Source organism: Glandiceps talaboti, chromosome 4 (genome assembly GCF_964340395.1).
Source record: "Glandiceps talaboti chromosome 4, keGlaTala1.1, whole genome shotgun sequence".
Classification (NCBI taxonomy): Eukaryota; Metazoa; Hemichordata; class Enteropneusta; family Spengelidae; genus Glandiceps; species Glandiceps talaboti.
This window is the reverse complement of record NC_135552.1, coordinates 14,682,194-14,705,414: the sequence shown is the minus strand read 5'-3', so window position 1 is coordinate 14,705,414 and position 23,221 is coordinate 14,682,194. Positions and strand designations below refer to the sequence as shown.

General features: G+C 35.6%; 1 protein-coding gene across 1 annotated transcript in view; it reads left to right on the top strand.

Moving 5' to 3' along the window:
- Positions 1–23,221, top strand: part of LOC144433608 (uncharacterized) — a 69,713-nt gene that overhangs the window by 17,722 nt on the left and 28,770 nt on the right. The window contains exons 16-38 of the mRNA XM_078121943.1: positions 529–663; positions 1,461–1,610; positions 2,100–2,177; positions 3,000–3,137; positions 3,844–3,987; positions 4,540–4,755; positions 5,171–5,242; positions 6,295–6,363; positions 7,115–7,183; positions 8,314–8,385; positions 8,954–9,019; positions 9,606–9,749; positions 10,179–10,319; positions 11,028–11,099; positions 12,230–12,301; positions 12,867–12,932; positions 13,688–13,765; positions 14,733–14,917; positions 15,406–15,520; positions 16,099–16,356; positions 18,774–18,989; positions 19,567–19,656; positions 22,616–22,794. Of these exons, the coding sequence (XP_077978069.1) occupies positions 529–663; positions 1,461–1,610; positions 2,100–2,177; positions 3,000–3,137; positions 3,844–3,987; positions 4,540–4,755; positions 5,171–5,242; positions 6,295–6,363; positions 7,115–7,183; positions 8,314–8,385; positions 8,954–9,019; positions 9,606–9,749; positions 10,179–10,319; positions 11,028–11,099; positions 12,230–12,301; positions 12,867–12,932; positions 13,688–13,765; positions 14,733–14,917; positions 15,406–15,520; positions 16,099–16,356; positions 18,774–18,989; positions 19,567–19,656; positions 22,616–22,794 (2,825 nt within the window). The remainder of the gene's footprint in view (positions 1–528; positions 664–1,460; positions 1,611–2,099; positions 2,178–2,999; positions 3,138–3,843; positions 3,988–4,539; positions 4,756–5,170; positions 5,243–6,294; positions 6,364–7,114; positions 7,184–8,313; positions 8,386–8,953; positions 9,020–9,605; positions 9,750–10,178; positions 10,320–11,027; positions 11,100–12,229; positions 12,302–12,866; positions 12,933–13,687; positions 13,766–14,732; positions 14,918–15,405; positions 15,521–16,098; positions 16,357–18,773; positions 18,990–19,566; positions 19,657–22,615; positions 22,795–23,221) is intronic.

Below are 23,221 nucleotides of genomic sequence, written 5' to 3'. Positions count from 1 at the left end.
TGCAGTTTTACATATTGTCAAACTCAAAATTGAGCGTGCTCAGATACAAAGAACTGTTAGGATTTTTTTGTGATAATTCCTAACTGGAATATGATTGCACCATTGGAGATTGCAGGTTTGTTTGTGACAAACACAGCATAAACAAGTTTGATAAAACAGTTAGAACCTGGTTAAAAGAGTGCTAATGTAAACAAAATGTTGTGTATTCTTGATACTGCATTTGTAATAGGACAATAAAATATAGTTACAATGTATTTGGATTGGCAAATTGGAAGTGAATGCGATGATTTGATCTCTCTAATACTGACCTTGCATGATCACCATTCCAAAGTAACTACATTGTACTGTCCTATTGATTCTTGGAACCATGGACAACATTGAATTTATAATGTCTTGTACAGTTTGATGCATGATAGACCATTCTGCCATGAGAATATGCAGATTAGATGAAAAATCGGTAAAATTTTTTAGATATCCATAGTGGATAGCCATTTCTTTTTTATTGAAAATTATTTTTTGATATTTCAGGCATGCTGATAATAATTTGATCACCAACATAACTGAGTATTCTTCAGATCAGTTTACAGCCACTACATTGATTTATTACAATATGAAGAAAGACTTGGCTGATCCATTCTCAACCATGCCAAATGTGGTTGAACTGTAAGTTAGTAGTACTTATTTCATTGCCAAACATTGTTGTATTGTATGACGCAGTGTATTTAGTTTTATTCACTGTCAACTATATATCTGTCAATTACAAAAAAAAATTCAGTGTTCAGTAACTCTGGGTTCATTGTTTTGAATAAAAAATTCCATTCGCAGAGTGAAAAAAAAAATATTTGAAAATAGACTCCAAAATCTTTACTGACATCTCATCATCATTCAGGGGTATACACAAACATTCACTTGTACACCAAGTCTTTGGTTGCTTATCAAGTCAAATGTTGGGAATGCAATTCAGAGTACTTGGTGATACTGCAAGATCTCTTGGTACCCGTAGTGGCTGTCAACCTGGGCCAGCAATAGGGGTAGCTACAGATTAAAGTTGTTTTACATTGACTCAAGACTCATGAATATTCAGTGTTCAACCATTGAATACATTATTTCTGCAGACTCCCATGATGCAATAGCCCATAGCAAAGATACCCTATAAAGGCACAATATCAATTTGATTGAAGTTTTTCTGAAATCGCAAGTAATTGTAGGTGATTTTAACATCATGAAATGACTGTAGAACCCATGTTGTATGAAAATTTCTCTATTTGCTGGAGTTGCATTCCCCATTAATAAAAATGTTATGACAGTGAGTAGGAATTTTTACCCAAACCAATTAAATGTCATTGAACTGTAAGTTGCCATGTAAAAGTACAATATGTTCTGAAGACACAACATCTAAAATTGACTTGTCAATGACACTGTATCAATCATGGGTGACAATATATTTTTTTAAATTTCAGATATCTAAGTAGTAATACCATTGACCATCTAACAGAGACATATCTGTGTAATCTAGTAGCATTACAAATCCTTTATCTGGACTCCAATCAACTGGATGAAACAAACTTGAACGAAAAGACATTTGAATGTACACCAAACCTGATACTTTTGTGAGTAAACATTGTACATTTCAGTGTACACTAACTCTTGACACTACACATTTATGAGTACACATTGTGAGTACACATTGTATACATTTCAGTGTACACTAAACCCTTGACACTTTTGTGAGTACACATTGTACACATTTCAGTGTATATTACATTTGACATTTTTGTGGGCACTCATTCGTTATGCTTGAATGCACACTAACTACACTTTTATGAGTACGCATTTGACACATTGACCTGACCTAGATTCACGATAGCTGTTTACCTTGATTTTTAACCCTTAAGAATTGTCAATGCAGTTATGACAGAACTATGTATGTATTCCCTGTAAGAAAATATGAAAGATTCGAATTTCTATAATGATATATCATGTATGCTTAAGTCAGAAATTATGTCAGTGCATTTGTTGTGGATTATTCCATGTATTAGTATCGATGAAGAACCTTAGTTATCTCGGAATTTAATAATGTGCATTTTTTATTTCAATAGATCAATGAGTAGTAATTTATTCCAGTATGTTCCTGATGCTGTGAAAAGTGAACAATACTTACCGGCAATTGAGGACTTGTAAGTCCATGTTTGTATGAGAATTTCACTCTTAAAACATAATGATACATACATTATACACCAACCCAGGACTTGTTAATATTACAATTTCATGGCTGAATCATGACTTTTACTGTTAAAACTTCATAATTCATACATTTGTTAATTTTGGACTTGTCAATACTAGAATTTCACTCTTAAAAACTTAACAATATGTACATGTATATCAACCCAATTACTTGTAAATATTAGAATTTTGCTGTTGAATTCATGAATTTTACTGTTAAAACTTCACAATTCATACATGTATTAAACATGTAATTACTAGTAGAAGTTTCACTGTTTCAGTGTTTTCACTTTCCAAATTTCCATACACATATACTCAAACAATGGAAGACATTGTTGTGAAAAAAAATGATACTAATCATAAATACTAGAGCATGCACAAGAAAGAGTTTTTATACATTCACAAGTATAAAATACAAACATTTTGTAGTTTTTCAAGCATCATGTGTAATGCCAAGATATATTTTGGTTTGATCTGTTCTCTTGTACTGATTTGGTTCTCTTTCTTTCGCCTGTTGCTTCGTAAAAATTCCATTGTGTGGGGACCCTAATATGAACATGTGACTTGGTTGACTGCTACACTTTACTGGGCAACAAGGGACAGAAATGAGAAGCAAATTAGTGCAGAGAACAGATCAAATCATTGGATATACTTTTGAAATTACACATGATGTTCGCAAAATAAAAGAAACTTGAATTTGAGTGTCAAACTCTTGTTTGTAAACATCTCAAAGATTTGCAGGTGATTAATTGTAGCTTTTGTTGTTTTTACTTCAGGTACATGAGTAGTAACAAATTGACATTTTTGTTGGCTGGGACATTCACAAACTTGACCACTTTGCAAACTTTAAACCTGGCTAGTAATGATATCATTTCAATTGAAGATGGAACCTTTCCTGATGATATAATCACCATGTAAGTTGTCAGACTCAGGGACTTCATACCTGTAGTTGTAGCAATCATATCAAAATATTATTAGGATCTCATTTGTCTGTATACAGTATGTGTGTATTGTTGCAATACATTGCTGCTTTCAGTGGCGGCCATATTTGATTTCATCCTTGCTGTGAGGGGCTGCTTGTGACGACTTGTAAACAAAATGGCAACATGCACTGTAAACAAACATAGTACTTCTTTTTCCCATCAACTTGGACTTTGAGAATAATTATAATTAAGATACCTTTTGGAACAAAAACGTTGCCGTACATGTGAAAGGTGTACCGCAGTTTCGGCCATATCTCATGGCTGTGATTCACCACCAACTTGGACTTTAACGTTATCGGAGATGATGGATGAACCATGAACACAGTGTTATACCAGTGATATTTTATTCCCTCTCAAAGGTTCTGATTACAGTATGTTGCAGATTAGCTGACTACAGCAAAATGTCCATGTTTATGTTTTTATTTGTGACAAAGCCATGGCTGCTACTGAATGCAGCATTGCTTGGAAAATTCGACAGGCAGCAAAAGTTGATGGATGGGGGGAGATACTTATCAGCAATGCTGCATAGGAGCTTCGTACAATTACATGTTGACCAACACTGCCTTCATTATAAATAAGTCTGATGTGATGATATTTAAAATGTCTGAAATGTTTTGATTTATTTTTGACTTTTCAGACAGCTGGGTAGCAACAGCTTTCACTTTCTACATGACAATCCATTCCGGAATCTGACTCAATTGAACAGTTTAGATTTGGCCAACAATGCTATTGACCATATACCTGACACAGCATTTGATGATTGCATTGGTTTGAATACACTGTAAGTATGACATACATGTGAATGAATAAGTTCTGAAAGAAACAATAAAATTGAATAACCCTCAGCAAATTTACTATTTTACATTACAAAAAGCCCCCAGCAACTTTAGTATTTTACAATACATATAATGCCCAGCAACTTTACTATTTTCACAGTACATATAATGCCCAGCAACTTTACTATTTTGACAGTACATATAACACCCAGCAACCTTACTATTTTAAAGTACATATAACGCCCAGCAACCTTACTATTTTAAAGTACATATAACGCCCAGCAACTTTACTATTTTACAGTACATATAACGCCCAGCAACCTTACTATTTTACAGTACATATAACGCCCAGCAACTTTACTATTTTGACAGTACATATAACACCCAGCAACCTTACTATTTTGACAGTACATATAACACCCAGCAACCTTACTATTTTAAAGTACATATAACGCCCAGCAACCTTACTATTTTACAGTACATATAATGCCCAGCAACTTTACTATTTTGACAGTACATATAACCCCAGTCTTCTTTTCTTCTTTACTATTTGACAGTGGCTTAAGTAGCAATGAAATAGGACGGATACTTGTCACTACTTTAGAAGACTGTCCCTTGGGTTCCTCGCTATCACTTGGAAGTAATGAAATTGCCTACATAGAAGATGGTGCTTTAGCTCATATCACATCCCTGAATACATTGGATTTATCCTATAATCAGCTGACAGAGTTGCCAAATGGTGATGATTTTGTCAATCTTACTGTCAACACCCTGTAAGTATAGCATAATGTGGCAGACTTGGGTAGTGTTGGACATTGTGGTGAGTCAGATTTTTCTATGTCCAAAGCCATAACTCAGACATGCTTGAACAGATCACATTCAAAGTTGGTATTAGGACAGTGTTCTATGACATTCATGTGCATATCCATTTTCATCGTGATATGATCCCCCATACCCGACCAATCCTTTATTGTTGTAGGCATGTTCCATGTCCAACAAGCAGACACAACATATCTAAGTCTGTTTGATTTAGGTTCACAAGTGTTGTTGCGTGAACAGAGTAGTGATAATTCCTTAAAACCCAATCATAGCAGGGACTATGTCATTCTCAATGACTTGTTTTTTATGTTTTACCTCACTATACCTTCTTCATTGAGTGATAAAGTTCACTGTTGTTTTGTGTGCTAGGTCCCTGACAGGCAACAGAATCACTTCAATAGAAGAAGGTACATTCCAGAATTTGGATGGCATTGATAATTTGTGAGTATATCATTTCCTAATCGTCACAATATATGTGATCCTGCACAAGTAACCTTTGACATGACCTTTGGCATGCCACAATTTTCTCATTTCTTTTCATTTTTAGTGTAATTTGTGACCTATCTTTGAGGAAGCGAACCCAAATTTATCAGAAAACCCTTAAAAGTATCATTTATGCATTTTTTCTTATTTTCCATCGTTGATTTTCCAATAAAAATGGTTTTGGTCTCAGACCTAAATCGTGGTCTTGATGACAGAATATGATGTATATGATTAATTGTATGATTATGTTATAATGATATTGTCCTAAGTATTTTATCATAATTATGTTTATTTGTAAATGGCCAGCTGCTTTTGGGGTAGGAGCTTTTGTTGCATTACAATACTTTATATGGGTTATACTTCATTATTTTACTATTTGTGTTCATTTGCATAAATGGGGGTGTTTTGTTTGGGTCATTACATTATTTTATATGGGTTATACTTCATTATTTTACTATTTGTGTTCATTTGCATAAATGGGGGTGTTTGGTTTGGGTCATTACATTATTTTATATGGGTTATACTTCATTATTTTACTATTTATGTTCATTTGCATAAATGGGGGTGTTTGGTTTGGGTCATTACATTATTTTATATGGGTTATACTTCATTATTTTACTATTTGTGTTCATTTGCATAAATGGGGGTGTTTGGTTTGGGTCATTACATTATTTTATATGGGTTATACTTCATTATTTTACTATTTATGTTCATTGGCATAAATGGGGGTGTTTTGTTTGGGTCATTACATTATTTTATATGGGTTATACTTCATTATTTTACTATTTGTATGTTCATTTTAATACATGAATGGGCGTGTTTGATTTTGCATAACTCGGTATATGGCATCAAAACCATACAACATCACTTAGTACTTATATCAGGTGAAAGTGTCCTGGAAAATGCTAGGAGTAGATTTTGTCATACACATGTAAGGTCTATGATTTATTGATGGAATGTTCCTTTGAGGTAATTAACATATTGTTACTTGAACTATTTCTTTTTCACAGTGACTTGGCAGACAATTCTATATCCTATATTGGACCTAATGCATTCAACTCTATTAGTGCTCAGGACATGTAAGTCATCAAGGTCTTTGTAATGCTTCCATAGAAATCAATAGCCCCCTCCCCTCCCCCCACCACCACATATACATACACATATTTTACATAGATATCATTAGACCCACCACTCCCCGTCCCCCACATATATACATTTCCACAGACATCAATATACCCTCCCCCACACACTACAATAGACACCAATAGGCCCTCTTTACCCACTCCCTCATACACACACTGTCATATTCTGTTTTGGGCAGATTTTGGGGGTAACTTGACAGCAGGTACACCACATTGGCTGGAATTTTGAAAAAATCAATTCTACTGTAAAGAACGACAACTGTAAAAGTGGACAATATTTACTACTCGTATGTAATGAAGTATTTGTTGGAAGAAATATGATCATGAGAGATATTTTTTGTAGGGAAGTTTACATGTAGGTGCTGCTGTCATGAGAACCACAAACACTTCACCGCTATGGTTATTCTTAATTGTAGCATAGTTGAACTGTTTCTAGACTGTTCATTGGCAATTAATACAACATCTGAAGTTCACTTTGTCCATCTCCTATACCATATATGTGAGAACAATGAAAAAAGGCAGTGCGGTTTTTTCGACTGAGAGGTTGCTTATTATAATTTTTTATTTCTTTAGGTATATTGTTGATGAAAAGTGATGTTTTCACATATATTCCATCCAATCAAAATGAACAATTTCAACTGTTTGTGTTGAAATACCGTTGTTGACTAATAAATTTGTATTTTTTCAGAATTTTGACAGGTAATCCATTGAAAACCATCTCCTCCTACTCATTCAATTCTATATCTGGAAAATCCATGTAAGTACAAATGTCAAGTACATTTTTAAAATGTTATTTATCTTCTACACGTTATGTTGATCATATATCCTTGCCCTAATCTCTAGATGCCCTCAGGCATGAAACCCAATATCAAGGCAATGATATATATTATAACATGTTGTTTTCATACAGTCTTCAGTGATTGGCTTAGATCATGTCATGTGGTGTGGACTAGTGACCAATAATGACCTCAATTTGCATATAGGGGCACTATTCGCATTCTATATTCCCAAGAGCAATATTTACATAGCATGGAAATCTTATCAGGGATTTGTTTTGAATATAGAAAGAATGTGTGCCTGAGAATGTGATATGAAGCACTTATTGCCTGGCCTTATTCAGGCACTAGTAGAGGTCATATTGCCTCCCCTAGTGGTGTTATGTAGCCACTATATATATGGCTTTTAGCCTCGGGATATAGTTGCTATATAAAAGCTGATGCCCATATCTTCATGATCAAACTATACCATGCAAACATGAAAACTAGTAATGTGTATGGAGCAAGATGGTAAAAAAGTGTAGTCCTGATATTGAGTAGTGTATCTACCCGTGGAGTCTACTAACTGTGTCCATTATATAGTTTTCACAAGCCACCAAAGCTCCCTTGAAATTCTTGATAGGCAATGAATGTATCTTCTCTATTATTCACAATGCTGTATTATCTTTAATAAACCCCAATGTTTGAATCCCACAGTTTTGGATTACTACCACAGGGACCCGTAACATTGCTTGGATAAAAGGATATTGTACTGTACTACATACATGTACATGTACTTAAATGAGTGAATACTATTACAGATACAAATAATGTTGCTATTCATGAATGAGTGTGTTCTCCCCTCTGTACACATAAATGTCTTCTTAAATACTGGTAGCAGAATTGGTTTGTTATTTATGTACCAAAACAAGCAAGATAGAATAAAAATAGCAACACTATTTGTAGTCATAAATTTCATTTCAAAATTACGTACCCCTGTGATTACTACTTTCTTATCACTGAAGCTGTAAATCATGCCTTATTCAAGACCAACTTTATCTACATGACTATGCCAGACAGATAACTTAGTTTTCTCTTCTAATCTGACTTTTGGTCTTTATTTTGTCAACAGACATCTGAATGGTATGTATCTAACAGAAATACCTGCCAATGCCTTCAACGATCTTTCTCTATCAGATTATCTGTAAGTATACATGCAGGAAACTTTACAGTTAGAATTGAGTGAATGCTACTGCAGGAAATACAGGCATTTTCATTAATTTTGGTTTCTGGAGATTCATTTCATGGTATTTTAATACATCACTGACATTGAACACCATTTCAGAGAAATAGCAAGTTGAAGTTGTCCCTCATTTAGGGATATTTGCTGTGGGAGCCCCATTGCCTCATGGGAGTCAGAAGTGTTTGAACAATGAATATTCATGACCTTTTCACTTACGGTAATATGCACTTAGGAGTCATAACATAATGAAAAATTAGTCACATTACATTGAGTTTTGAGTTTTGCTATCTTCAAATTAGGAAATCCCTATTTTTCAGAATGTGTAAATTGTAACAATTTATCAGCATTTTCTAATTCATGCCACTACAAGTCAAATTTCACATTCAGGGTTAACATTAACAAGGTCAAATTAAGACTCTGCTCACCTGTGTTTGACCCCACTGTATTGGCATTGACCTGACATTTAAAGGTTCGAGGTCAAATTAAAACTCAACTCAACTGTGGTTGATGGATGACTTTATTGTTTTAGGTACTTGAATGATAATCAATTGACAACCATCAACACTGAAGCTATAACTGGTACTGTTAGCAAAGCGTAAGTATTCATATCAATTCTGACTTATTACCTGAAATAGAATTTTATCACCTAGGTGTGTCATACAAATACTACTCTGGCATTAAGCTGTTTTTCATCTTGCTGCAGATCTCACAAGATCCCACATGAACCATTGCATCCACAGCAACCAAGCTGAAAGTGTCAAATGCTTACCAACACTATTGTTCTCAACATCACACATGGCCATGGCAATAGCTTAACGACGATCACATGTCCGACAACCATTGTTGCTAGGCATATTTGCATATCTCGCAATCGTGAACTGCAACGATCGAGATGTAAAATCCCTTATTGAGGTCTCAGTTTAGTAAGCTAGACACAAATTAAAACTATTGTTGTTCAATGTGGTAGATTACACAAGTGGGTGATAGTAGTGTTATGTGGATATAATCACCCTGGTTTAACCATATGTATATTGTAATATCTTGAAATATATTATCTATTTTGATTTCTTATTGATGCACAAGAATTAAGTTGTGAAAGATGATGTCACCTACAAATTTATTTGCTTGTCTAGTTTTGTGGTAATTTTTATGTGAATTAACGACTCCCTTGTTTATTCCAGTGTACAGCTAGAAAACAATGCAATCAACAACATAGATGGTCAAATGTTTGGTGCAGGCTCCGTTATCGAATCACTTAACTTGGAATACAATCAATTGACAACTTTGCCAGCTGCAGCATTTGCCAGTGCAACTTTGAGTGAAATGTAAGTTCTAGAAATCAAATCGTTTTACTTTTTCCTTGATTGTCAGATTAACAATTGTAATGAACAGGTCAAAGGTCAATGGACTGACTGACATCTGAAGCAGTCCAGATAGATGTTACAAAGGTGGCAAAGAAAGACACATTGATGTCAAATGAACCTTATGGATGTATTTATTGTGTTGTGTCATTCAATGTACATTACGTAAATATACAAATGGCAGCGTCCGACTGCAAAGAGTTAGGTCCGGGAGTTTGGCTTTGTTGTACATGTACATATCTCTTTATCCCGTAACCCATCAAGGTGGAAATTATAATCACAACATTTTTTTATCAGAAATAGTAGGCATAGAGTCCACTGTATAAGAATATTAACATGTATAAAAATTCATTCACTCCATCCATGTTTTCTGTTTTGTTGTTTGGTCTGCAGTGTTCTTGAAAACAACCAATTGACAGCATATCCAGGTGTGGCACTATCCACACAAAACTTAGAGATACTATCATTATCAGATAACCAGATATCAAGAATTCCTGACAATGCCTTCTCTACACAATCTAATTTAGAGGATTTGTAAGTATAACAGACTCTGACTCTTTTTTAAATTTAAGACTTGATATATGACACAAGCTGACCCAAGTTGAAATTGTTGTAGTTCTGGCTGTGACTGACTGACTCATGCTAAAATCCAACCAATTCTTCCACACAGCAGAAAATGTACATACAACTTACAATGTAGTGGAACTGTTTACTACTGTTCTGTGAGATTATTCTGGACTCTGACATTGTCAGGAAGTACAATGTTGCCAATGTTCACATGCAAGCCAAGACTTCATGTTTTTTTTTAAAAGAGCCAACGAAATGCTATTCACTACAATCGTAAATAAGACAACACAATTGATTTTGATTAAACATCATGTATATATAAAATGTCAATATCCAATCATTATTTCTAAAAATCGCAAATATCTTGCCAACCTCCCAAAGTTGTCGTAGGATTTCCGAAGAACAGGTTGTCGGCATGCTGTGACGTCAGCTATATCAGTAGTGTGATAACAGCTGAGTAACGTAAAATGACGATGCGCTTCGAGAAACTTATCTCAGGTTGAGTGATCGAAAACTTGGCTGAATCAAGTCCTAGTGACAGTGAGTAGTCAATCAAGTCAGTACATATCCAAGAAGCTGGTAAACATCAGGAAGCAAATCAGTGTGTTTGTTTACCTTTCTAGAACTTGATTTGGATAACAATTTGATCTCAGAATTGTTTTGTATCCTTTCTAGAAATATAGATAACAATATGATATCAGAACTCCAAGCTGGTGTGTTTGATGGCCTGGACAGTTTGGAAGATTTGTAAGTAATGTATATTTTACTGTCAGATGATTTTAAAAAATTATGACTTTCTTATTGTTATTCTGACTTGTTTTAATATCAATGTGATAATGACTTGAATGTTGACGAGAGACAAGCTAACTTTACAACTGTTTAAGTTGTTGTCATGCAAAACAGATGACGTACTCATGTGACCTCAGGTCATGTTACTTCATGTTACTTGCTTGGTGCGAGACTGACTACATACACACATTTAATATACAGTATTTTGTGAGTAATAGCTCATGCAGCGGCTCAATGACTAGTACACATGCGCGTCCTATATACTAAGCAAAGTTGTTTTGGTGGTTTTACCCAAGGATGCATTGCAGCACTGTGACTGGGCATGTGTGTTCTATATACCGTACCATGCGCATTCTCCACATGGAGGGGGCGCTATCTGCAATATAATCGTGAGGCAGCCGGTCGCGGTCACAAATGAATCTACCCTGCGCGAAGTTATGGGCTTTGCCTAGTTATGATATTATACCATATATTGAGGAGATGTGTCAACTAAGCATATAGCCATTTCATATTATTTAATGTATAAATTCATTAAAGTTGTTTATTCACTCACAAATAGTGTTGTGTGATGTAAGTTTACAGAAAGGTTAAAATTTGCCGTATTAATAATAATTATGATTATAATGATAAGTTTTATTTGCCAGAAATTATAGGCTACTTATCTACAAATGTACAAAATATCAAATTTACAAGTCAAATGAGCCACAAGATAGATAATGTAGAGAATCACAAAACAAATTTCTGGCTACTTATTGAAGCATATTAACTATCACTTAAAACTCAAACCAGGAATTGATATGCAGATTAAATTGTCAACTATCTGATGATGTTTATCACGTGTATAAAATGTTAAGGAAATCATTACTATCCTGTCAACTGTTTTAACAATGCCAATAAGATAATTGTAATGTCCTAGAAGACATGCATAGATATTAGAAACATACTAAGAATACTTCAATCAAGGGTTCTTTTATATTTAAGTATTTTTCACTTGAGTTAAAAGCTTATAACCTCAGCTTGTACCACTGTGTACTGTTATTCTGACTTGACGTGATATTTTAAATGTAACCTTTACTTCTTTCATGTAGGAGTATTGTTGATAACGAGATATGGTATATCGATCCTGATGCATTGGATGGACTTGTTAGTATTAAAAATATGTAAGTGACAACTACTTGTATGTTCAGTCGAACTCAATTACATTGCAGTATTGACAACAGTCGTGTCAAGTCATTACATGTACTAGTATATCATATTGTATTATGGTATGCAAGATAAGGTAGCAAGTGGTCATATTGCACTATAATCTGCGCCTCGAGCTCGCCTCGAGCTCTGCTTCTAGAGATTAGGCACTCTATAAGACTCCTTTGTTATTATTGTTAACATAGAAGTGTACCCAAAATTTTTTTTCTTCCTAGTCTTTTCTCTGAGGTGTTCATTGTCTGCAAGGTCCAGTCATCTGGCCACTTATGTAACTACTTGCTTAGACCCTACATAGAAACAATGCCTGAATCTTCCAGACTAAGGTGTTCATTCTGATAATTGAGACAGCAACTTAGATCGTGAAATACAAAAATCTATACTTCCAATAAAGACTTTTTGTGAGTATTTCAAATCAAGTCAACAAAGTAAGTTCTTCTTTGTGGGGACGTATTAAGCAGTTTGTAACAGCCCTTTGTGTTATTTCATATTGAAAATTATGTTTTGTGTTTTGTTTTAATTTAGATATCTGAGTGGAAATAAACTTGAGTATTTGCCAAAGTTCCCTGCCTTCACTGCCCTAAGAAGAATGTAAGTAGTATATTGCATATAACAATGTTGTTAGTCCATTGATTTTAGCATGACTGTCAAATTATGCCATATTTAGTGGATAATTTTATTTCTCTGGTGAGTTAACATTTGATCATCTAAGAGAGTAATAGATCAAAACTATTATTGTGAAACATTTACCTTCACTCATTCATTCATTCATTCATTCATTCATTCATTCATTCATTCATTCATTCATTCATAGTTGATGATACTATTAAACTGATAGTAGAAGTAGTCTATGGGAAACCCATGCAGTTGAGTATGTTTTTAGTCCCCTGGCACTATTACAGTTGGCTCCATCCATCCAAATAGTACCCCGTACCCATATTTGTAAAAAAAAAATCAATGTATCACTGCATATTAAACTCAAACACATTTATACATAGAGACTCCATTCAAGTGTCTACCTCTATGTTATCAGGTGTAAGCTCTCTTTTATTACCTTAACCTTTGACCTTAACTTTAACCTTCAGGATCTAATATCAAAATCAAAGCTATTTCATGCAGATGAAAGACACTTGATAGTATTTATTTGTTGCTATCAATTTCTTTTAAATCATGGCACCATTGTAGCATGGAAGTAAAGTATTGAGGGTGAGTGGTGTTTGTGTAGACTTCCAATGTTTACACTGTCATGATGAGAGGATAATATCTTCATTGACCTGTCATGGTTGTATGTCTCCTCAGAAAGCTATATTTTAACTCTTAGACTATTTCTTTTGTACTATTAACAGTGATGTATCTGACAATGAGATTGAGTCTGTTGCTGTTAACGCCTTCCATGCATTGGACATGGACAAATTAACAGCTGTGTAAGTAAATGTATTTATTTGTTTCTTTCTAGGGCAGCTTTGATATTTGTATTTAATCTGATTGATGTCTGTTCAATGTATAGTTTTTGATAAATATATTTTTTTTTGTAAATGAAGTTATACAACCAATTGCTCATGTTGTCTCCATTCTTTAAAACCATGTCTCGCTTATAGCACGCAATTGTGAATTCCACTTACCAGGATAGTTTTAGTCTATAACTTGCTAAGCAACAAAGAAAGTGTGTGCAAACTTTTTGTAGACATCAGTGCAACTGCTTGTCAATAGGTAAACCACTCAGATAGTAGTGCCTGTGCTGCTGTGTCTCAAACAGCTGTAGGTCTTCATGTAGTTTTTAGTGTAGTGTGTGTAAAAGTTTAGTATACAATATTTATGGCTTGGTCTTTGTTTATCTGTCTTAGACTTTGACATTCTGATGTATTGGCATTCTAAATGTACATAGTCAGTGTTCATTAGAACTTGATAATCACAGTGTGTCTGATGTCATGGAATGTACACAGTGCAGTGTCCACTAGAACTCAGTAATCACAGTGTGTCTGATATCATAAAATGATATCATGAAATGTACACAATGCAATGTTCACTGGAACTCAGTAATCACAGTGTGTCTGATATCATGAAATGTTATCATGAAATGTACACAATGCAATGTTCACTGGAACTCAGAAATCACAGTGTGTCTGATATCATGAAATGTACACAATGCAATGTTCACTGGAACTCGGTAATCACAGTGTGTCTGATGTCATGAAATGTACACAATGCAGTGTTCATCGGAACTCAGTATTTACAGCATGTGATGTAATTTAGAACTCAGTTTATGTGACATTATATTATCTAAGATCAAACTAGTATAATAATAATCAGAAAAACAAAAGATTGTATAGTTTGGCCACCAGGAGTGCTCTTATCTCTTATTTATATTTACTTTGTTTAAACATTTTGTAGTAACCTAGGCAACAATGTACTCGGATGTGATTGTCATACATACTACTCCCTGGAGAAAATTAATTCTACAATTACTTCTGCTGAGTGTAACTCACCCGCTGCTGCAAGTGGTATTTCCTTTGCAGCTTCAGATGTAGATGATTCCAGTCACTATAGCCAGGCTTCATTGTCAGTTTTCCAATGTGGTGAGTCGATATGTCTGTTTATAATAATAATATTGTTGGTTTTTATATAGCAGTTCCCACTTTGTGCTCAAAGCATTTTACAATTATTACCCCTGGCAATACAAGGATCTATAGCAGCACAACAGCCCTTTATACTAGTTCACCTCAGTAGTAGTTTTGTCATCATTCCCGCTACAGCTGCAGGAGTTGATGTGTTGATGGTGGTTACTGTATGGCCTTGATATGGGTTTTATGGACTGAGATTTTACAGCGTAAACAGAAATAGTAGTTTTTTCTAATTCTACTTACCGGTATGTGACTGGCCTGGGTCCCAGCTATCATACATACATGGCTATTTACTGGACTGACCTGGGTCCCAGCTACCACCCATATACTAATTTTATGCGTAGGGCCTGGGTCCCAGTTGTTATCCATGGCTATTTATTGGACTAGTTTGGTGGGTCCCATTTCACCCATATACTTAATTGTATTTATGTTTTATTATCTAGCTGCATCTAATGTAACAGCCAGTGCTCCAGCTGTAAATCAGATACAAGTAGACTGGGAAGATCCATCAGAATTATACCCTGAAGGACCAGATAAGGCTGCGTCTGGTCAAACCTGGTAAGATTACAACACAATTCTTTGGTATATTAATATCTGTGTGTCATGTCACTTTTACTGCAGCAGCTGTATATGTACTGAAAAAGTACAAGATTTTAGGTTGAATGTCGTATACTTTTCCAGGAGACATTGTCTACAAAATTAAGTCATGTCTTAGCTTATTGTTTCACTAAATATAAGAAAAGCTAAATAGCGATTTCAAAATAACAAGAAAGTGTTAGCCAACCAATTGCCAACTTTCAAACCAAAACTGAGCAAATTTGTATGCTCAGATATGATTGTGGAATTATTTGTAGTTGAATCATTCTCTTTTCTCTGGGGATCAGAAGATGAGTCTGCCCAGAACGATCTGGATAACTAAAACTAAACTATCCGTGGCCACAAACAATGTGAGAGATTATAACAATTTTTATCATCACTAATTCATGTATTTCTCACACACATCATTCCAGATGATTTGCAAGTCTTATAACTTAAAATTCTAAAAATATCTGATGAGTTCAGTTTTCCCCTTCATTGTCTATTGTTTCACAATACTGAGGTTAACTTGATAGATTTGTTTGTTTGTATATTTTTAGGACATACACTGTGGATTGTGAGGATGAACATTCAACCGTACTGACTGCATCCACTACATCAACAGATCACACCTTTACTGAGTCCGATGGTGTACTTGCTGGCACAGTATATGCTTGTACAGTTCAGTTGGGTGTTAACTCGTCAACCAGTGCTTCAGGCCAACCTGCCTATGTTACAACATTGGAAGACCTTGCCAGTTTTAATGGCACCCTAAACCCCTTGGACTATGCCCTACCCATCACTATGTATGATTTTAGGTGAGGTTTCAGACACCCATGGCTACAAGTATCATTGTTTTATTTCTGAATGTTACATTTCTTGCAGCTTTTAATGACATACAGAATCGCTTCCGTAATACTATGCTTTTTCTGTAATGCATAAGATATGTCTCATATTGCTGTGCAATTATGTGTGCCCATGCTAACTTGGTTGTAGGCATATGCTATGCTAACGCTGTTGTAGGCATATGATATGCTAACTTGGTTGTAGGCATATGCTATGTTAATGCTGTTGTAGGCATATGCTATGCTAATGCTGTTGTAGGCATATGCTATGCTAACACTGTTGTAGGCATATGCTATGCTAACACTGTTGTAGGCATATGCTGTGCTAACACTGTTGTAGGTATATGCTATGTTAATGCTGTTGTAGGCATATGCTATGCTAACACTGTTGTAGGCATATGCTATGTTAATGCTGTTGTAGGCATATGCTATGCTAACACTGTTGTAGGCATATGCTATGCTAACACTGTTGTAGGCATATGCTATGCTAACACTGTTGTAGGCATATGCTATGTTAACGCTGTTGTAGGCATATGCTATGTTAACGCTGTTGTAGGCATATGCTATGCTAACGCTGTTTTAGGCATATGCTATGATAATGCTATTGTAGGCATATGCTATGTTAATGCTGTTGTAGGCATATGCTATGTTAATGCTGTTGTAGGCATATGCATATGCTAACACTGTTGTAGGCATATGCATATGCTAATATTACAACTGTCAAGCTGTAAAGTGTTAATTAATCAATCAGTAATTCAGTCACTCTTTCACTCAAAAAGTCAGTCATATAGTCTGTTAGTCATTAATCAGTAAGTTATTCATTCATTCAGTCAGTCAGTCAGTCAGTCAGTCAGTCAGTCAGTCAAAATGCCATTCATGCATTCAGCCAGTCAGTCAGTCAAAATGCCATTCATGCATTCAGCCAGTCAGTCAGTCAAAATGCCATTCATGCATTCAGCCAGTCAGTCAGTCAAAATGCCATTCATGCATTCAGCCAGTCAGTCAGTCAGTCAGTCAGTCAGTCAGTCAGTCAACATACCACTCAGTCAGTCGATCAATCTGTCAGTAAGTTAGTCAGTTAAGAGTCAGTCAGTCAGTAACAGTATTGGTCAGTCAGTAACAGTATTGGTCAGTCAGTCAGTCAGTCAGTCAGTCAGTCAGTCAGTCAGTCAGTCAGTCAGTCAGTCAGTCAGTCAATAAGTCAGAGTCAGTCAGTCAGTCAGTCAGTCAGTCAGTCAGTCAGTCAGTAACAATATTGGTACGTTGAGTCAAATAGTCAAATTTTGTCACCTTTTCTTCATGTAAATATTTTAAAGTGAGAATAAAATCTGCTGAATAAGGACGATGTTGAGGAGGGGGATAACTTCAACAAAGACTTGTAAATATAAGACATGCTTGTAATGTAAGTTGCCCTTCTGCTGCTTGCTTTCATAGAGTGTTGCATCATTTTTAATGCATTGCTTGCAAGTCTCAGTCCAATTTGCTGCTTAGCTTTGCATGTACATCTTGAAACATTCAGAATAACATGTACATGAAATACGTGGTGTCTGACTTCACTGAATGTAATGGCACTGTTAGAGAGAGTTAACGTCAGTCTGAAGTGTTAGGTGTTGTTACCATGGCTATATTGGACTCTGAATATAATGGAGTTAACATCAATCTGGTGTCAAGGGTTATTACCATGGCTACATTGGACTCTCTGGCACCAAATACACAAGTATTTCACCAGCTACTTTTCCTTAAAAAAGTGATTACTAATGGTCAAACGCGCTTGACCATGAGTAATCACTTTTTAAGGAAAAGAATATATTCTTGTCCACATTTTCATCATATGTTGGTGTGTTTGTGTATCGAACTTCAATTAATATTAAATGTTAGTTTGTTGAATAAATGAAATCAGCTCAACAGCAACTACAGAGAACAACGCTAAAGATTGGTCGACTTTTCATCTGGAAATTCCAAAATCAAAGGTTCAGTAACATCGGAAATGCCTTCTTGGTTTACAAATACCTTCACAGCATCAGAATAAAGGGAATTTACTGGATGATTGTGACTGGAATCCTACCTGTAACAATGGCCCAGTTTTTGGATTATGCTTGGTTAGATGTTTTGAACTTGGGCTCATCTGAAAATTTGGGGAGTGTACCAATCTGCATTTTTTTTTTGTCAGCCAGTCATTTGTTGTCGAATAGTGACACAACTTCTAATACAGAACTGACATATAACTTTGTTTGGCACCAGTTTGAATGATATTAACCATTTATCAATTTTACATATTAGGTAAATAAGGTGACAGTTCATCAAATGGTCATTACACCTTACAGGAGGCATTCAATTTACATCTGGTTTTGTAACCTTGTCTGACTTAATTGGAATGTTTGTGTTTGCAGTGTTACTCATACAGATTTCACAGGCAGTGATAATACCAAGGTTGATGAGCCTACATATGTACCAAGTCCATATGGCAGTTGGTTGTCAATGTCCAAAACTCCCACAGCTGACACATTCTCAGAATGGTTCCGTAATGTTGATGATAACTATGTGTATGAAGACACCTTTGTTCTACCATGGAATGAGACTTCTGGAGTAGTTAATCCAGTCAATGTGTAAGTGTTCAGTTAATTCTTAGTACTTGTAATAGCATTGTTTCTTATGCTAGATTGTCAAAATAGAAAAAAGAAGGAGGCGACTTACGACCATGGTAATCAAGCCTTCAATTTTAATGCCAACTTAGATGCAAACTAAATATATTGTTCTTCAGTGTAGTAGTTATTAAACAAGTGGGTAATAGTGGTTCCTCTGTTTTGCGATTTTAATCACCCTTTGATCAAAATAGTGTAAACATTGGAAGTCCCAAAACGGTCGGTACACTGCAAGTTTCGTACACTTGTATTGATTACTGCTATCACTTTAGTTAATGTGATTTGGGCTGATACAATAGCACCTAGTAGGTACGGTAACTACCTTAACTTGAAATCTTGTAATGAAGTTCTATTGCACTTCCCTATGTGTTCAGCCATTTGGGTGATTTCCTGCAAAGATTCTTGCGATGACATCACCAACTTGAACACCAATTGAAGTCAACCTGAATAATGTAACTTACAGTGTTTCTAATTTGATAACCTCAGATGTTTTGTCTCACTTAATAGTACATAAGCCAATCATGTTAACTGTATCTTACAGGTATTATTCTGATGCCTACTGGCCAGTTGATGGTAAGGGATACAAAGCAGAACTACAACTCGACTGTGATCTCAGACTAAGAAATTTAGGGTAGGTCAAAGGTCAAAGGTCAAAGGTCAAGCAAATCATTAGTACAGATACCGGATTAGTAGATAGCTCCGTTGCTGTGTAATATATTATGCATGACAGAAATAAATGCCCTCAAGAAATATTCAACTCATTTTCAGTTAAAGGGAACACCACTTCTGGAAATGAAGGCATTTTCATAAATTTTATATACAGTAATAACTATTTATCTGAAGGTAATAGGTTCTTATGAGGCATGAATATTTATTGTTAATCTAATGCATATGCATGTCAGCTAACTCCCATGATGCAACACTGGATCATTGCTAAGATAGTCACAGAACAATGAGTAGTGTTCTCTTTTAAAATCAAGGTGAAAAAAAGGAATTAGTCTAGTTCCCATACAATATGAGTTATGATTACTACGATCATCTCCACTCACTAAGTCTAGTCAAAGTCAAACATTTTACTGTTAATCTGGATAAACCCCATGCTGGGCGAAGGGTAAATGGCACATTGTCAGTAGTAATCCATCACAAATTGACAGGCAGTTGTAATACGGCGTATTCCGGTTATCGAACTTCCGGTTGTTTCGCAGGAAAGTATCGCGAGAGGGCGCACCATATCTGACAAAGTGAGGGCCAGAATTTTCGTCATGGCATCTAATAGTATGGCGATGTATGAAGCTGTCAACAAAATGGGCGTAAAAGAACCCCGTGCATTCATAAAAGAGTGGAAAATTACTACTTCTAAATCTACTAGATATCGCCAGAAATGCTGTCAACCTTGGTCTTGAAACACTAGAAAATGATAATTTTCTGAGAGAACGGAAGAGGAGACGAATAGTGGATGTCGGGCATCAAAAGATTTTACTAATCGACAGCGGAAACATTGAAAGTTGGACGGATGACCTTCGAAATATACCTGATGTAGACATGATAAACATATTTCTTTACCTTACTGGTGTCTGTTGCTGGACAAAAGAACGATTAGAAAATTACAAATCTGACAACAGCTTCCAATCTGATTAAAATCCGATGTAGATGTTGTCTGATCGTTCATTGCTATTTTACCTTCGTTATTTTGCCTGAATTGACCTTCTTGGTACATGTTTACATTTTTTAGCCTGCCTGATCGCCTCCTCTACGATCAGGCTGAAAAATGTAAACATGTACCAAGAAAAATAATATCAGGCAAAATAACGAAGGTAAAATAGCAATGAACGATTAGCCGACATCTACATCGGATTTTAATCAGATTGAACAGCTTCCAGCTACAGTCATTGCAATATTGAGAGTTCGGTCGACAATTACCAAGCCACATGTTTATATTGTAACTGATGTCGCCGCATACTTAGGCCTTTCTTGTTTATTAGAACAGTGGTGTAGCACCACGGGTGAAATCATAAAACTTTGTCCGGAAAAAAACATTTCATGTACTGGTTATAAGTTGGCATAAACATATGTGTATTGATATACTCAACTTTACTATCACACTTTGGTTAGCTTGCTATTCTTCATTCAGGACCATCAGTGTATAAAAAAACCCATTGAAGTCGGCAACGAATCATAAATATTGTTATTGTGATTGATGTACCACACCGCCCACCCCTTCAATGAATTGGCCTTACATGTAACGTTTACGTGGTTCACTCATCATACCATGTCTTATACCGATCTGATTAAAATCCGATGTAGATGTCGGCTAATCGTTCATTGCTATTTTACCTTCGTTATTTTGCCTGAATTGACCTTCGTGGTACATGTTTACGTTTTTGTCCTGATCGGTAGAGGAGGCGATCAAACATGTACCACGCAGGTCAATTCACGCACAATAACGAAAGTAAAATAGCAATGAACGATTAGCCGACATCTACATCGGATTTTAATCAGATTGGTTTTATACAAGCTGCAATAACTGTAGCGTATATTGTGATTTTGAAGGTTCTTTCCTCTGTTTTTGTACCTTTTTCCGTTCCGATGTTTGACTGGAAGCAATCACTACAATTTCTCCAACGGTAACGCAAATGGACGAGGTCACACTGAAAACGTGAGTGAGATGTCAGTGTACTACCCGTTTCAAAATGTTGCTACTTTTGGGTTTTCCTGACGTTCGAATTGCAGAGCCAAACTTACGCGAAATATTAGGAGAACGAGAGGTTAATTTGCTATTTCGTTATTTGATGGGCGATAATGCAATATTATAGCGTAAAGTTACGGGGAATGACAGACAATCTTTAGTCAGTGGTTACGATGCCTATAGACTCTATGCTTTGCAACAATGCTCTACAATTTCTGGCCCTCACTTCCGGTTCTAAAACAGCGCCCCTAGTGGCCAAACAATCATATCTTTTATCTTTTCGGGGCTTTTTCGATAACCGGAATACGGCGTATTGGTTTATTCCTTCAGCCAATGGCTCATTAATATTCAATTAGTACAGCTGTTTTGACTAAAATCATGTGGGGACACGATGACATCATCATGTTTATATGAACACTGTAGGGGTAGCACAGATTTCTGTGCTAGAGTAACAACTTTGACTAGACATAGTGAGTGGAGATGATCATAGTAATCATAACTCATATATAGGAACTAGACTAAAAAGGAATATTTTTCCATTTGTAAATTGCAAATATAGAACAGAAGATGATCTTATTCATCAATATTTACTCTTCAAAGTAGCTATTAAACTGTGTGTTTAATAACTGTCTCGGGTGTGATAGATCATAGATTTCCTGCAAAACAACATGTAACAGTGGGTGATGAGCGAAGTCAAAATCATGATGAAAGTTCACTGCATAGAAGTATTGAAAATAGAACAGAGTGATATATATTCAAAATTCATGTCAAAATAAACATTGTTGGAGCCAAGAAAATGACAGAATAGTTCACCTGATAACTTGATAGTGTTTTCAATTTCAAAATTTAAACATTAAATGACATTTTTTAGGTATAGTTGTATAATGCATACTTTCCTTTTCAGCTTCACCACTGCAATCCGGGCAGGTTTTCGCTTCCAAGGCACAGAACGGATAGTTGTTGGAGGTGGGGATGAGTTATGGCTGTACATTAACAAAGAGTTCATATTGCAAATTCACACCGATGGGTCATCCAGTGATATCACATGTAAACAAATCAGTCTGGCTAATGCATTAAATTCTGGTAAGTTTATGTACAGATATAACAGTTGTCTAAGCTATCAAGTGGAACAATGGTGATTGAAAAAGACCATCTCAATCAAATCACCCATTTCAACACCATGAACAGTATTTCTAAGCGGTCTGTAGATCATATGAAATAATATGACAGAACCCCATGATGCACTAGTGCAAGTGTGGCGTACTCAGAGTATTTGCACGGGTGCTTGCTGTGTTCACTTTGGTAGTACTTTTATGAGCATAGCAAATGACAGTGCAGCAGAAAACACAGCAAGTGCAAATATCCCACACTGTGTGAGTACCCACACTGGAACTCACACAGCCTGGGGTTCTGTTATTATTACAGATATTTATCTGAAACTGCCTTCAAATTTCCATAAAATTTATCATGTTCAATCACATGCTTTCATGTACAACGAACGATTGTGTCC